The following is a 15,971-nucleotide window of genomic DNA, read 5'->3' as shown; positions in this document are numbered from 1 at the left end:
TAACTCAGGCTTTGTGAATTGCAGTGTATTTGTGATTTTTTTCTAGGAACCTAAAAGTGAAGTGCCATGACACTCAGCATTACAATGCTTAAGTCCCTTTGTGGATTCCACCCTTATTCTCTCCACAATCAGCAATGATTTCCCTTGCCTTTCATCCTCTCCTCCATTCCTATGCTATTTCCATTTCATTGATCTTGTAAACTGTGATGGCAGCTGAGCAAAGCTTTTGGAGTCTGTGATACTCAGGCACCATTATCAATTCTATGTTATTATTCCTGGACATTCATATATAATGTCGAAAGCATCTTGGAATCTGATTCTTTGGGATGGAAGACACAATACAAATGTCAAGGTTATCAGAAGACCTGAAATGATTCATGTAATTTCCCATCCTATTGAGAGTGCAGACCTATATACACTTTATGTAGGCTGCTAGGATTTTGCAGAAGGTCCACAGAAGAGCATCTGAAATTATTAGACATATAGAGATTAGGGGGGTGGGTTTCTATGTGAGGAAAGACTAAAAAGATTATTTCTTTGGCCCTCCTGCTCAATGGATGAAACCCTAATGAATCTGGTCTAGAGAGGTTAATGGAGCAGTATCCCCATTTCCTTTTCCAACCTCACATGGATGCATTGTGGAGATCAGGATCTATAGCTAGGGGAAGGATCAGGATGGAGACATGGCAGCTCTCTGAGGCACTACTCCCTCACCAGCTCCACAGGTATTCAGTGAGAAGTTAGTAGCAGTCCTGCCATTAGAGCAGCTATGAGCTAATGGCCTAGGCACAGTGCTGAGAGACAAGTGCCCTGGACTCTGTTCCCACCACTGACTTGCTGTGTGACCTTGGGGCAAATCTCTCTGCTTATTTCACCAGCTTTGTAAAACATTTTTGAGCATTCATTTTGGCTGACATGCTCTATATAAATACAAAGTATTAGTATTTCTGTCCCCATTAACCATAGTTTAAAACCCACCCTGCATCTCCTGAGGGCAGGATCAGGGTCAAAAACTGCTGGGTAGTCCATGGGAACACACAATCCTGCAAGTTTGCATAAAGGCAAGAGGCACTGAGGAGGCACATGACCTCCCCAGAGATGCCCCTGACTTAGGAGTGTTTGTAAGCCAAACCTCCTGCTAGTTGAGCACCAGCCTTCTCAACACCCTCGGTGACACCATTAGAAGGGATCTGTAGAAGGGAGTTCAGATAGTCTCTAAGACTATGCAGTATGGAAGAGAGAAGAAAAAGAAGTGATAGAGCAGAGGTACTATAGAGACCTTAAATAAAGAAGGGAATTTGGGCTTGAGAGTCTGAGCCACAGCATCTGCACAGTTATTCTTAGTATGCTAATGCTAGACCTGCTAATGTTAAGTAGTGGACCTGCGCTGGCAGGCTTGCTTCCACATGCAGTGAAGACCTACCCAATGGCTGAAATACACCAGACAGGAACTCGTCCTAACACATAACACTTTGGACAAAAAACATTTCAATGTCCTAACCAACCTTTTCCCCCCTTTGTAGATCTGACAACCATCCCTCCCATTGAATCTCTTTGGAACTATAACCCTGTGGTACCCAGAGTGCTATTGTCACCCTTGCTTGAGAAACCAGACCAGAATTCTGTGCTCCTTGGGATGGGTGTCAAACAGGAGTGTCAGGGAAGATCTGCTAAAGGTGTTCCCTCTACAGCAAGCATGATCCTTGCTGATGAATCCTCCATTGCAGATGAAGCCAATAAATCATCGCCCTCCCAGAACATGGTGGGGGTCATCCCTGACCCATCAAACTGGAAACTCTCTGTAGAGAAAGAAACATTCCCTACTGTAATCTCTGACGCCAGCTCAGGATGCCCTGATTCCACATTGCTGGACCCCCCAGCTGAGTCCACTTGTGTCCTTGAAGCCCTGGCTTTCCAGTCTTCCTTGGGGAGAAACCAGAGCTCTCTCAGCTCCTCAGATCAGATGGCATCAGAGCTGGGCAACTCCTCAGATGAGCTGAGTGCCAAGTTCCGCTCCCACAGGCTGGACTCCTCATCCTCAGGAGAGATAATGAGTACCCCTGATGGTTGTCTCCTAACTGAAGAGCCAACACTGGATTTGCCATCATCCGTCACTTCAGCACAGCCAGGATTTCCAGAGAGGGAATGTGGCCTAGGCAATAGTATGACTCTTCCAAAAATCCGGACACCCAGCACTCCAAGAGACAGTATCCAGCTAGCAAAGAGACATTACAGCCAACCCCAGCCAGGTGCTGATCGCTTTCATCATGTAATGAGCATAGAGATTGGCACCTTCCAGCCCATAACAGCCTCAGCACTTTGCCCTGCACAAGTGGAAGAGACAGACATTGATGATGATGAGCTTCTGGAAAAGATGGAGACGGAAGGATGCCCAGTGGGGGAAGAGGCTGGGATGGGTGAGGAGATTGATCAGCATCCTGGTTCAGGCAAAAATGAAGCTGGGAGTTCTGAAGCTGGACCACTAGACCCAGGAGGCAAACCTCCCACTCCACCACTGCACAGATTCCCATCCTGGGTAAGAAATGCAGATGGTACTACATATACTGTTCTGCTCATCTTTCATCAGTACTTGGATACCTCTGTCTAATGGTTGGGCTTGGGTTGCCTAAGTGAAGGCTTATGGTAACCTTGGTCTGGGCTGTTTGGCTCCTGGCAACCCTAGTTAAAGATGGCTGCCTTCTTAAGTCATCAAGTCAAATAGTTCCAGATAATGGAACATACTGGTCACATTGGCAATTTTTATTCTTTTCCTTTCTTTAAAAAACAAACAAACAAACAAACAAAAGATTCCCTGGAAAAAATTCCCACTAAAGAAACATTAATGTTGAGAGATCGAACTCAAAAGTCAAGAAATGCAAACCTACAGTTGAAGGTTCATCCTTAATTCTGTCCCCATGTGAAATTACAAGCTAGATAGGAGGGAAGGGGAGAAATAGCACTTGGACAAACTGTAGGAGATCGGGTCAGAAGGATCTGTCACCACTAAAGCACACTTCCCTCCAAAATCTGAAAAGGAACCCAAGATTCCAAAGTCTCTGCTATCAACAACAGTAAAATGTGGCACTGGCAAAGCATGTGTCTCATCCCCTTCTAGTGTCTAGCCCACAACAGTTAACAACTATTACTACCAGTTACTCCATTAATTTAGTGGTAGAGTCCACTAATTAGTGGTAGAGTCCATTAATTAAGTGGTAGAAGTCTGTGTGGGGGATCTAAATGTTCCAACCCTGCTGATGAACCATGTGGGTGTTTATTCAGTTTGCTTTTTAAAAACCCCAGGAAATTATACACAAAAACTACATTAAAAGAAAAATTGTAAGGTTGGAAAGTCAAGCCCTCAAAAGTTAGGAAATGTCAGAATTAAGGTTGCCTGTGCAACCTTAATTTGGCCCCCTTGTGCATGTGCTTTATGATATAGTTGACTGTCTATACTATGAGCAAGGAGTGTAATTCCCAGCTCCTGTGTACAACTCACACTAGCTCTCATTGAACTAGCATCAATATGTGTACATGAGCTGGGAATCACACCCCCAGCTTGTAGTACTTAAATGATCACATACAATTTTTTCTACAGGATCCCTGCCACATCAAGTGTATAGGATGGACCTGCTCTGGGGATGAATCAGAGTTGTATTGTGAAGTAGGCTGTTGTTTGTAGGACTCCTGCCTGATTTGTTGCAGAATTTGGGAGGTGTGTGACAAATGAGGAGAAGAAAGGACGGTCTCGTAGCTAACACCGTTGAATGCTGCCCTGGAGAATTGGATTCTATCCCTGCCTTTGCCATAGAGTTCCTTTGTGATGCTAATCGAGTCACTTAAACCTAACTTTTCACAGGTGATCACTGTGCATTCCTCATTTTCTGGGTACCCAACTTGAGTTGGGTGCCCTGCAGTCTGATTTGCAAAAATGCTCAGCACTGATAGCTGCAACTAAAGTCAATGGGAGCAGTGCTTTGAACATATAAAGTGATCTATAATGCTACACTCTCTGAAAAATCAGGTCCTAAATGTCTCAAATTGGGCTCCCAAAATTAGTGGATGCTTTTTACCTTAATCTCTCTCTGTCTCAGTTCCTACTTGTAAAATGGGGATAAAATCACCTGCTCCTCTCACAAGGGTGTTGTGAAGATGAATTAATTAAATTTTGTGAAGCACTCTGATACTGTAGTGATGAATGCCATAGAAATTCCATAAGGAATTTAATAACTCTGTCTTCAAAGCCAGATTTGAACTGTGATCTTAAATAAGGCATCTGGCCACCCAACGAACAACGAGGAGGAACCAAACTGTTGAATAGCTACTCATTCAAAGAGCACTGTTTGTCCTGTGCACTGAATGTGGGGTCCTTTGGAAAAAGTAGCATGTGCTCATGTAATTAAAGACTCTATTATTATCCATAACACAGGTCAACCTGAATTCTGGCATATCCTCAATTTTGAGTGCTTGACTTTCCAACCTTAATGCTATTTTCATATAGTTTCATTTATGTGTAATATTCTATTACATATTATTTGACAATGTTTAATAGAGAGAGCTTTTTTTAAGGAAAAAGCATGAGGGTACAGAATTAAGGATTATCTTTCAACCTTAACTCTGCTTTTGCCCACCTTTGACTGCTTGATTTTTCAAGTTTAATATTGCATTAGTGTCAGATATTTTTCCATGGAATTTATGTCATTTGTTCCAGTGGGGTAGCCATGTTAGTCTGTATACAGCAAAAACAACGAGAGTTCTGTGGCACTTTAAAGACTAACAAATTTAATTTCAGCAGGCATAAGCTTTCGTGAGCCTCAGCTCACTTCCTCAGATGCAGTAGGTAGAAATGATACAGCAAATGGGTAACATATAGGAGGCATCATATACATATTCAAGTACGTGGAGAACAATGGAGTAGGTGGATAAAAGCCGGGTACTTGAGGTCTAATGACAACCATTGAGTAGGAGGTGAGAATGGGTGATCAAAGCAATTTACCTCTTGATCACCCATTCTCACCTCCTACTCAATGGTTGTCATTAGACCTCAAGTTACCCGGCTTTTATCCACCTACCCCATTGTTCTCTATGCGCTTGTATATGTATATGATGCCTCCTATATGTTACCCATTTGCTGTATCATTTCTACCTACTGCATCACTTTAGACCTTTTTAGTATATTTTAATGAATTGTTCATAGCAATAAAACTAGCATTTCTAAAATTGTAATTTTAAATTGATGATTGAGTGTAGATGTCCCAGTTTGGGGATGTGATCTCTGTAGTACTCACTTGCAATTCGTCTGTGACTCAGGGCGTGGGACTGGATACCCCCACTACAGCTCCCTTCCAACCGCTATGCGGTGGAATGGTCCGGATTTTCCTTAGAGATCCGTTCTTTCATGAATGCTGCTGCCAGCCAGGCAGAAGGGAGTGCGAAGCCATTAGATCTGAACAAGTGAAACAATCCAGTTGACTTACAATTTGATTTTTATATTCTGTTGCTTTGTCTAACTGTTGCCCTACACAATGCTATTGTTCCAGGAGAGTCGGATCTATGCTGTGGCCAAGTCTGGCATGAGGCTGTCTGAAGTGGCCCTCGGGAGTGACTCTCCCAGCCGGAGTAAGTTCAAGATAAGATCCATCCATAGAGGGAGCTTAGGCTGAGGCTATAAGACATTAGCCTCTGGCTGTTCATATTTTCTCCTTTTCTTGCCTGTTTTCAAATCAAAGCTCACCCTGGCTGTCAGCAGGTTGAGGAAGATACCTGGACCTATATGGGTATGTCTATGCGGCCCAAGTCCCAGACTTGTGCTAAGCAAGGTTTGAGTTAGCGCACTAAAAATAACTCTGTAGATGTTGCTTGGGCTCTCAAGCCTGGGGGCGGGAGTGGGCTTGAGAGCCCAAACTCCAGCTGGAGTTGCAATGTCAAAGCAATGTTTACACTGCTATTTTTAGCACACTAGCGTGAACCCATGAACCACGCTGGCACAAGTCTGTGGACCTGAGCTCAGAGGCTTGCCCCCAAATGCAGCATAGACATATCCTGAAGGACCAAACCTAGATTTTTTTGGCCTCTGTGTTAAGTAACTTCTATGGGGGGCCCATTTACCTCCTTCCCCACTTAAGACAAAACACTTCTCTGCATACCTTGCTGTTGCCTACCTCCCTGTGATCCGATTTCAGGTTGTGGTAACACCACCATCATCTTCCCCCTATTTATGAGCTCCCACAACCTTTGGTGACCTACCAACATGGCAGAGGGAGTTAGGCATGGAACCTTCCAAAATGAAGATGGGGAGGGCAATTAGGGAATTAATTATCTGCCATGGCCCTCTAGCACTGACTTCCTTGGGCATGGTGCTCTGGCTGGCAGCTCTGTGGTGTGTGGGAACCTGGATAAGTGGACCTTATGTGGCTACAGGGGTTGAACAGATCTAGGCTAGCGATGGCCCAAAAACTGGGGAGCAATGGAATTCCTTTCTTGTTTGATCAATTAGTAAGATGGCCAGACAGTCTCAGTCTAGTTCAGTTAAGTCATGGCTGGTCATGCACTTCTCCACCAGAATGCTAAAATTTCCTGGTACTGCTGCTCACTATGGTTCATTGTGCCTGGCTGCCATCACCTTGGGAGAATGCAGGGGTTGGTGAGGCGCAATGGAAGAGACACTGCAGTCATCTCCAAGAACTCTACAAAATTAACAACCCCCTCCCCCATCTTTGCAAGATCAAGTCTTCCAGGAGGACAGTACATCTTTCTCACTAGTTCATCTTGTTGAGGTTCCCTATTGCTACAGTAGTGCCTCCCCACCACTTCCCTCCATTAAAATCTGTTGGTTTTCACCAGTGTCTTTGTTGTCTCTCTCAATTTCCTAGTTTCGAATTTTCCATCAAATTCAGCTTCTGGGCCATTCACTTGCCTCATCTACAGAAATGTCACAGTGCCAGTCTACACCACGCTGAAGGGGGTAAGGGTTCACTTCACCTTTTCCGTTAAGGAAATAATGAGGAGGGTTGCCACCATGTTGAAAGTAACAAGGGACAACACTGAGCAGATGAGAGGGCTTGTGAATGCCAGGGAGACCTGTGGCGTAACAGATGCCACACAGACACACATACACATGGTAGTAATAGATATATTTAAAACTATTTTATCGTTGCCAAACTGAGGGCAATACTGGCAACTTGTTAGGTACCTGAGGGCACCATCTAATTTGCATAAAATGAAACTTACATCAGTTCAGTCTACTGAGGCTACAGATCCTCATTCTGGGATGATGGAACTTGGTACTTGTTTGAGACCAGGGAGTTCTTGGGAAGCTCCAGAAAGATGGGTATGATGGAGTCTAGCAAGGTCTGGGAGGCTGGAAAGTGAATGAGAATGAAATAGAAGATGGATCTTGGGAGTCCAAGATGAAAGCTTGGGTTTGCAGAACCCTAGAAAGATAGAACCCGGGGTGACTCAGGAATATGGGACCTAGAGGGGAACACAGCCCGGAGAGTGCCTGGAGAATGAGGTAAGAGAGTTGAAAACCTTAGGATGATGGTGTGAGGGCCTAGTTAGCTTTGAAGACTGGCCTGTTCTGTTTGTACTGTCTCTTTATGAATTGTAGCATGTCTGTGTTGGAGATCCTTCTTCCTCACATTCTGATCTTGGAGGCTTGTTTTCCAGAAAGCCACCCAGATCAGCAACGTTCCTTTCTTAGATGAGTCTTCAGGCTCTGATGATGACTGCAGCTCCCATGCCAGCTTCAGGACCTCCAATGGTGGATCTGAGATCAGAAAGACCAGCATGCCAGGCAGCCCTCGTGCAGTGAAACGAGGTAAGGTGGAAGACATTCCTGTTGAATAGCTGGAATCCTGATGCTAAAAGTGAGACAAGGCATATCTACGTAAAGTGGGGACACTGCTCCAAAGCCCTGCTGATGTTAATTAGGAAACCTCTCAGTAATTTGGGGAGAGCAGACAGACCTGGGCTGCCAACCACTGTTCAGTAGAAATCAGTCTTCTAGAATATTTCTTAGTCTACAGTGGAACTCTGACACCAGGACCAGTTTGGGGATCTGCCCTTTTGTTTGTTACAGCCAAATGATTGCAACATGTAGATCCTTGGAATCATGAGCTTCCCACTTAGTTGTATGCTAAAAGAAACACCTTCCTTCCAGGCTATCTGTTAGCCATGCTAGTGCCAACTCATGTCAATCAACTTGTTGTTTGCTCCTGTGAGCTCTGTCACAAGCTGGTAAATTCTTTACCAGAAGCCAAATGGCACCTAAAAAGATGCACAATTCTTTTCTGCCTTTGGAGCATCAGATAAGTTGCATCCTGGTCAGTATAGTGAAGATTAAACCCATGAGCATGAGAACTGACTTTAGAAAAGTTAGACTGGATCCATAAAGCAGCACGGTCATTGCAAGTAGTGATCAATAACCTGAATTCCATTTTATGGTTTAAAATTGTCTCCTCTTGTGCTGTTCTGACTAATGTGTCTGTGTGCCACTGGAATCTAGAGGCAGAAGGATTACAGAAAGTGAAGCTGCACTACTGGTAACAGATGATTAGGGTTCTCCTTTAGCTCAAGTGGTAGAGGCTTGTGGTTTGACAGCAGAGATTCTTGAGCTCTATTAGTTAAACTTCTCATGTGTGGGTTAGGTAGTGAGTATCTGTTGTGTTCAGATAGCCCCAATTCATTAGAATTCCTTCCCCCTCTCATGCTTCCAGAAGAATGGGTTCACAGGCCTTGGTGATGGGGTTTGGATGTTCAAGATTATGAACAATATCAGATTGTTTTTTCTGATTTTGTTCACATTGAACCAAGTAGCTTGAATTGGAGGCTTTTTCAGAGAATGCAGACTCAGCGTGCAAGTTACAGATCTCACACCCGCACATAGATCCTGAGCACAATGGATTTCCATTGTCCCTTAATTATTGGCAGGTGTCTCTATGTCCTCGCTGAGCTCAGAGAGTGATTATGCCATCCCACCTGATGCCTACTCCCTGGATGGTGACTATTCAGAGCCAGAGCACAAGCTGCAGCGGACATCTTCCTATTCCACTGATGGTGGAGTCTGCAGTGTAAGTTATGCCCCCTTGAACTTCAGTTTGGGATGTGGACACAGCACTGACCCTGAAAGGGGAGTGGCAAAGCTATAGTACGTAGGATCTGCTAGGCCAAATCAGACTGTTGATCCAGCTGGTTTCTGGCAGTAGCCACTGTCTGATATTTCATAGGAAGGTGGAACCCTCCATAACATACTTGGCCAACTGTGTAGTGCTGAGCACTGGGGATATAGTCCTTCATGACCCCGTAGCCATCAACATAAAGTTTGATTATCCATACCATTTTTATGCACATCCCACTCTTCTTTAGGAGATGGTTGTGACCTCATCCATTTGTAAAGAAACAAAAAGTTCTTAATTTGGAAACAGGGAAGCCTTTTTGGTCTAGTGATTAGAGTAACAGAGCAGGAGTCACAAGACCCAAGTTCCGTCACTAACTTGGTCACTGACTTGTATGATATTGAGCAAGTTGCTTAACCTCTCTGTGCCTCAGTTTCCTCCTTTATAAAATGGGGATAATGATAACTGCACACCTCTGTAAAGAGCTTTGAGATCTCCAAATGAAAAGTTATATAAATACCAAGTACTATTTATTTTATCATAGTTGGTATGCGCTTAATTCTGCAAGCACAGCTACAGTGTGTTGCATCAATGAGAAATAATACTGCTGTGCAGACACCAAGTTTCTCTTGCCTAGCAGCAAGGGTAAGGACAAAGGGTGAAACATATAGCTCAGTGGCATGAGGTGTATTTTGTTTAAACTCCCCTCTCTTCAGCTCAGCCACAAATTATAGACTTCATGTAGGAACAGTTGGTCAAATTCTGTGACCTGTGTGTTATTCAAGAGGCCAGACTAGATGATCATAGTCTTCTCTTATGGCCTTAAAAATCTATGAATTTCTCACGTGAATCCATTATTTACCCATCCCTTCACCCGTTTACTCTCTTATTCTTGAAAGTAAAGGAGTATACATGCAAGAAGCTTGAGAGTTACTGCTGCTTAGAGCTAACCCTTACCTCATTTATGTTTGAGGAGTGCTTAGCATATTGTGGGGGAAAATAATTATTTTCAGTGACTCAGGCAAGCTGTGAAAGCATAACCAGTCCTTTCTTCTGGTACCTTCTTCACTGCCCCACACATCCACCATGGTACTTGCACATACTTGGACAGTAGCAGATTCTCAAAGTTATGCAGTGATGTGGGCCCTGTCAGCTGGCAATCTAAGTTGGAGAGAAGATGGGGAATGCAGGAGCCCTGGCAGATGGCAGCCCTTGGTGTGAATACTTCTCAGTTGCTTTCTGCTTGTGCATAGGATAATCCACCTATCTTTTATCCTCTAGGAACCCATAGAGAAATCAGGCTATTTGCTGAAAATGGGCAGTCAGGTGAAGACATGGAAGAGACGTTGGTTTGTTCTGAGAAATGGACAAATCATGTACTACAAGTCTCCGGTGAGTCAGAAGCAAACACTAACACCAGTACCAGACACAGGGAGAAGCTGCTTGAAGTCTGAGTTAGTTTCATTAACTGGTGAAAGGTGCCGCACTGATGGCCTTGGTAATTGAAGTCCTCTGTTTATTCTCATAACAGAGACAGCATGAGCAGCAGCAGTGCAGGCTTGCCCCACGCTATCCTGCCAATGTGCCTCATGCTTCAGGTATGACCCCCCCCAAGATGAGGGGAGTCTCCTTTCAATCATTGGCTTCTCTGTTAAGACAGAGGAGCCCTATATAGTGGGGGGTTTGTGAAGTGACAACTTGTCACTTGTCCACTAGGATCTGGCCTGAGACCTGTTGACTGACAACACAACGACCACTGAAAGCAAAAAAATGTGTTTATCCTCACATTAACCTTGCTGTAATATGAAAGCAAATACAAAAATAAATGCTAGTGCAACATTAAGGGCATGCAGGTGTAGGCACTCAGATGTCAAGAAGTTAAAAAGTTAGGACTGGTCACAGACCCTTAACTCTTCCCCTTGTACAAACATACAATTCAATCTTCAATTGCATGGTCATATACTGTTTCTCAAATAACACAATAGCATACACAGTTTTTTCCACCTACTGTTATGTGATCATTTAAAGCATACTGCAATATATACACACAAGGGGCTGATTTGTGGTTGCTAGTTGAACTTGAATTTTCATACGTCTTGAGTTTTAACTGCTTAACTGTGCAATGTTAACGTTTTCTTTCATGAGATTTCCTTGAAATGTAAGCATTACCACATCAGTTTACAGGACACTCTAGTCCAGTATCCTAGCTACAAAGGAGGCCAACACCAGATTCATCACAGGGTGGGATGTGAGTGTGCATGTGCATGCAGGAAACCCTATAGTGGACAGCTATCCCCTCATAGGGGATGTTTCTTCCTCACTCTCACAGCTTGTGGTGGCTTATAACTTGAAACACGAGTGAGTTTAAATCTATTATTTTATCCTACCTAAGGTAATTTTCATTATCCATAAACCCTCATCCTTTTTAAAATCTTACGAAGTTTTTGACCACACTGACATTTAATGGCAGATTAATTATGAATTGGGTAAAAATAAATTCCTTTTATCAATTTTAAATTTGTTGTCATTCAAGTTAATGTAAAAAGAGATATTCAGTGAAGTGTAAACAGGAGCACCCAATTCATCATCTCTATATCATTCATTCTTCTATTTATATTCCTCTCTAAACAGTTGCAGTGTTTTTATTTTCTCCTCACATGGAAGTTTTCCGAAACCCCTAATAATTTGTGTTGCTCATCTCTGACCCTTATTCACATTTATGTTTATATGCTATGGGAGAACTAAATGCCTTATTTCAGGTGAGGGTGCACCATTGATCTCTATAATGGCATTATAATACTTTGTGTTCTTTTCTATTACTTTCCTTATGCATCTTTTTTTTTCCTTTTGGCATTGCTACACATCGAGCAAATATTCTCTTTTATCCACTATTTTGTGAAGCTGTTCAAACAACAGATAAGAAAATAAAAAAATTGTCTCTCTTTCTTTACAGAAGTGATGCTAATTAGTCTCTACCATATCACATTTTTGAGGTGTTAATAATTCTGTTTTTTAAATATGGTTTCAACCAATTTTACTTGAGTACCAGGAAGTCTTACTCTTTTGTAATTCCTAGATCCATTTCTAGTGCCTTTAAGATAGGTACAATATTTGCTATTCTTCAGTCCTCTGTCAAAGAACTGATTTTGATGAGAGATTGCATAACTTCTTTAGCAGCTCACCCAGTTCATTCTTAAATTTCTTCAGAACCCTTGGATCAATCCTATCTGCACCTAATGACTTGTTGCTCCTAAATTTTTCACTTTGTTCCAGGATCTCATTTTAAACACGTCAAAAGAGTAGATCTGAGGAACATCCTCTACGGAAAGGAAATTACTTAGCTTCTCTACAGTGTCCTTATTCTTCTGAACTTTTCTCTTTACTCTCTGGTAGTCTAACAGACTCAACAGTTCCCACACAGGCTTCCTACTTCTGCTGCTTTAAAAAAAAAAAAAAAAAAGAAAGAAAAAAAAATCAAATCTCATTATTTGTGTCTATGTTTTGGCTATTTGCACTTCAATTCCCACTTTGCACTCCTAATTTCTCTCTTACATTTTACCTACTGTTCTTTCATTTTCTTTTCTATGGGCTTCATTTGGGCTGGGTTTCCAATTTCTGAAGGATACCCATTTGGCTCAAATTACATACTGCTTTAAAGGTAAAAAAAGAAAAGAAAATTATCCATTTCTATGACTACGAAGCACCAGCCAGCCAAGGATAACTGGTGCTTATCAATATCACTACTAAAGAATGCACTTGTAAACCAGTCAGCTAACGAGTAATTAGTTTCTTAGTCTTTCATGGATTTCCATACCTATGTAAGGATGCACCCTTAAAAATGCACAGTCTAAGAAATCCTGAAGATAGCATAAAGGCCAGCCCTGCAGACCACTCATTGATTCACTTTTGATAATCCTCCTGGGGGCTTCCTCATGGAAATGATCACATAAAAGGAAATGAAGAATTACTCTCATCTGCTAGTAGATGCTCTGCTACTGATAGCTGCTCACTGAGGGGGAAAATCAGTCCAACTCTGGTCGAACTGTTCAAAAAACCTATGGGAGTTGTTATAGAAAAATTAATGCACCGATTACATACCCAGCAAAACAGACAGAGGAAAAATAGATACTTAGATGTTTAGTTACCATTTATTCAATATTCAGACAAAGTACATTCACCTGCAAAAAATCCAATTTTTTTGACTATTAATATCTGCAAGATGTACCTGGTCTGTTAAATGATTGTAATCAGACATTTCACTCCAAAAAATAAAGCCAAAACAAAACACTAAAATGACATGACGTATGGACAGTATGAAGATGCTCACTCTGTAACATATTAACATCCTGTTAAACAGAGAGATCTGATTGCTATTACTGTATATGTTTCTCTAAACAAATGTTCACTGTTTTAATGATTGTTGTATTGTCTCTGGTATTTATATGGCTATGGTTTGTAAATTTGTTAAAACTTCCTAAACAAAGAAACAGTTTTTTTAAAAAAGCATCCTGCTCTTCCATCTCCACACATTCTTCATTAGCATATTGCCTGTGCTTATGGGTGTGCTGTACATCAGGTCCCTGGGAGCTAAGTTCTCACTAGCCTGGCAGAAAAGGCACCTCTCAGTCTGTCCTTAGGGTGGCAGCCCCATGTTGCCTAAGACGCGTCCAGGCATGTGTCCATACTCCATACTTCTAGCTGGCTGGTGAAGCTAGCGTTGATCCTTTTGAGAGTATTACCTTTCTCTCCGCAGAGCGATGTTATCCGCAAGCCTCAGGGGCAGGTTGAACTGAATTCTTCTTGCCAGATCGTCAGGGGTGAAGGGTCCCAGACATTTCAGGTAAGCATTGCCTTTTGACATTGCACATAACCTCATACTCAAGAATGTAAACAGGGGTGGGTGGGAGAGGAGTTATTTCAGTCTGGATGGTGTACTTGGTCATGACAGATTGATATTAACTTTCCTGGCTTTTATTTGCCTTGCATTTCAGTGGGGAAGAAGTCAGTTTTGTATAAAAATGAGCAAAGATCGGATATGTAACCTAAAGCTCAAACCCAGCTTTCTGATGTTTAAAGAAGTTCAAATAATTTTTCCTCCCTTGCAGTTCCCTCTGTGCAGCCAGCACGTAGTTAAGAAAGATGGAGACTCTGTAAGAAAGACTGTTATCGTGTTGCTTCTGACCGATCCAAAAGCAGGGGATACCATTCTCACAAGCTTTGGAGAATCATCTACAATTTTGGGTGCATCTCAAAACTGAGTCTCCAAACCATTTGAAGTTGGCCCATCACTTGTCCTAGAGCAAGGCATCAATCAATGCCAGGGGACTTATTTTGCAAAGTGGATGAGATATTAAAGCCTCCCTTGCATTCTGAGTCGAAGTGGTATGGATTGGCATAGAGTGAGCTCCCTTCTGCCCTTCACACACTGAAATGACTGTGTTAATTAATATCTTGTATTCATGGAAAACCTTTCATCTCAAAGGACCCCAAAGCACTTTGGAAACTATTGAGGGCAGAGGGCAAAAATTGGCTGTAAATATGGATGTGTAAATAAAGAGAGAGAGACTACTTCACCCATCATTAAAATGCAACCACCTCTATAGTGACATATTGCAGTGACTTAATAGTCTTAACCAACAGTGCAGAACAGGAGAGAAAACGAAGAAGAATATAGTATCCAGCAAAAACCTGGGAGGGAATTTACAGATGCAGAATGTAACTATTTGAGTTTGAATGTGGCTAGGACACAGGGGTTAACTCCTCTATTCTTACAAAAATACCATGTGAACATACAACTCAATATCTGAAGGGGAGCTCACAAGTGATCAGACTGTGACTTTCCCTGCCTCCTTTCCCTCCAGCTCATCACTGAAAAGAGGACCTACTTCCTGACAGCAGATTCCCCCAACATCCTAGAGGAATGGATCCGTGTCCTGCAGAGTGTCCTCAAGGTGCAGGTGAGCAGCTCAGCTGCTGTCCCTCAGAGTGATGCCAAACCCACTGTGAAAGGCTGGCTCACCAAGGTAAAGTGACTCTGCCACAGTCGGTCTCCCTCCGTACCCCATTGCCTGACAGACAACAGCCCTGTGGTTTTGTATACTGAGTGCCTGCAAGAAGTGTGTGGTTTAATTCTCCCTGGAAACTTGGGGGCTACAGAAAGGCAGAGGAGAGGTGGACTCCTAAAATTCAAAGGAGCAGGGAAAGAGGATGTGATCATTATATATAATGACAGAGCAGCCTGTCAGGACACATTGACGCTCTCCAATAGTACAGTGCAAGAACAAGACAAAACATTTTACAGCTATTAAAGTAAATGTTTCTTTATTGTCACGTATAATTAATCTGTGGAACTTGTTGCTGTAGGATATTATCAAAGAAATCACCTAGTAAGATTTCAAAGGGGACTGGACACTTATTCACATAAGAATAGCATCGGTAGTTATGTTAGGATAAAATTCCAGGAACTATGGATTCTCATGCTTCAGGACAAAAGATGATCACTACTTGGGGTCAGGAAAGAATTTTTCTCTCTCCTATAGAACAGTACTGTGCAAGATGCATTATGGGACCCTTCATGCAGCACTGGCCAATGTCCAAGTGAAGACAAAAGTTTGGCTGCTCTGTAGTTTGCTCACGTCCAATAGGATATAGGTCACAAGGCTACATGGGCCATTGGTTTCTTTCTGTGTAGCAGGGGAAAGGTCACTAGACAAAACAGTCCATTGGTCTGCTTTGGTGTGCTGAATTTTGTTTATTATTTAAACTTTTTATTAATGTATTTTGAATATCACATTTTAGAACACTAAATTACATCTCTGCTTGGGCTGGAGCCCAGGCTCCATGGCCCTCCCACCTTGC

The 15,971-nt window shown here is 42.5% G+C and overlaps 1 protein-coding gene across 8 annotated transcripts in view; it reads left to right on the top strand.

Annotated features, from left to right (window-relative positions):
* PLEKHH1 (pleckstrin homology, MyTH4 and FERM domain containing H1) overlaps nt 1-15,971 on the top strand; it is a 75,855-nt gene that overhangs the window by 29,965 nt on the left and 29,919 nt on the right. For 7 of the 8 annotated variants that reach the window (XM_067557775.1, XM_067557776.1, XM_067557778.1 and 4 more), the window contains 8 exons: nt 1,524-2,536; nt 5,538-5,616; nt 6,870-6,961; nt 7,666-7,816; nt 8,929-9,068; nt 10,395-10,505; nt 13,867-13,953; nt 14,975-15,136. In XM_067557775.1, the coding sequence (XP_067413876.1) occupies nt 1,524-2,536; nt 5,538-5,616; nt 6,870-6,961; nt 7,666-7,816; nt 8,929-9,068; nt 10,395-10,505; nt 13,867-13,953; nt 14,975-15,136 (1,835 nt within the window). The remainder of the gene's footprint in view (nt 1-1,523; nt 2,537-5,537; nt 5,617-6,869; nt 6,962-7,665; nt 7,817-8,928; nt 9,069-10,394; nt 10,506-13,866; nt 13,954-14,974; nt 15,137-15,971) is intronic. The other variant, XM_067557777.1, reaches the window with a different exon arrangement.

Source organism: Emydura macquarii, unplaced genomic scaffold (genome assembly GCF_026122565.2).
Source record: "Emydura macquarii macquarii isolate MOO-44397 ecotype Brisbane River unplaced genomic scaffold, CSIRO-AGI_Emac_v2 contig_1876, whole genome shotgun sequence".
NCBI classification, from domain to species: Eukaryota; Metazoa; Chordata; order Testudines; family Chelidae; genus Emydura; species Emydura macquarii.
The sequence above is the reverse complement of the archived record's forward strand: the minus strand, read 5'-3'. Positions and strand labels throughout refer to the sequence as shown.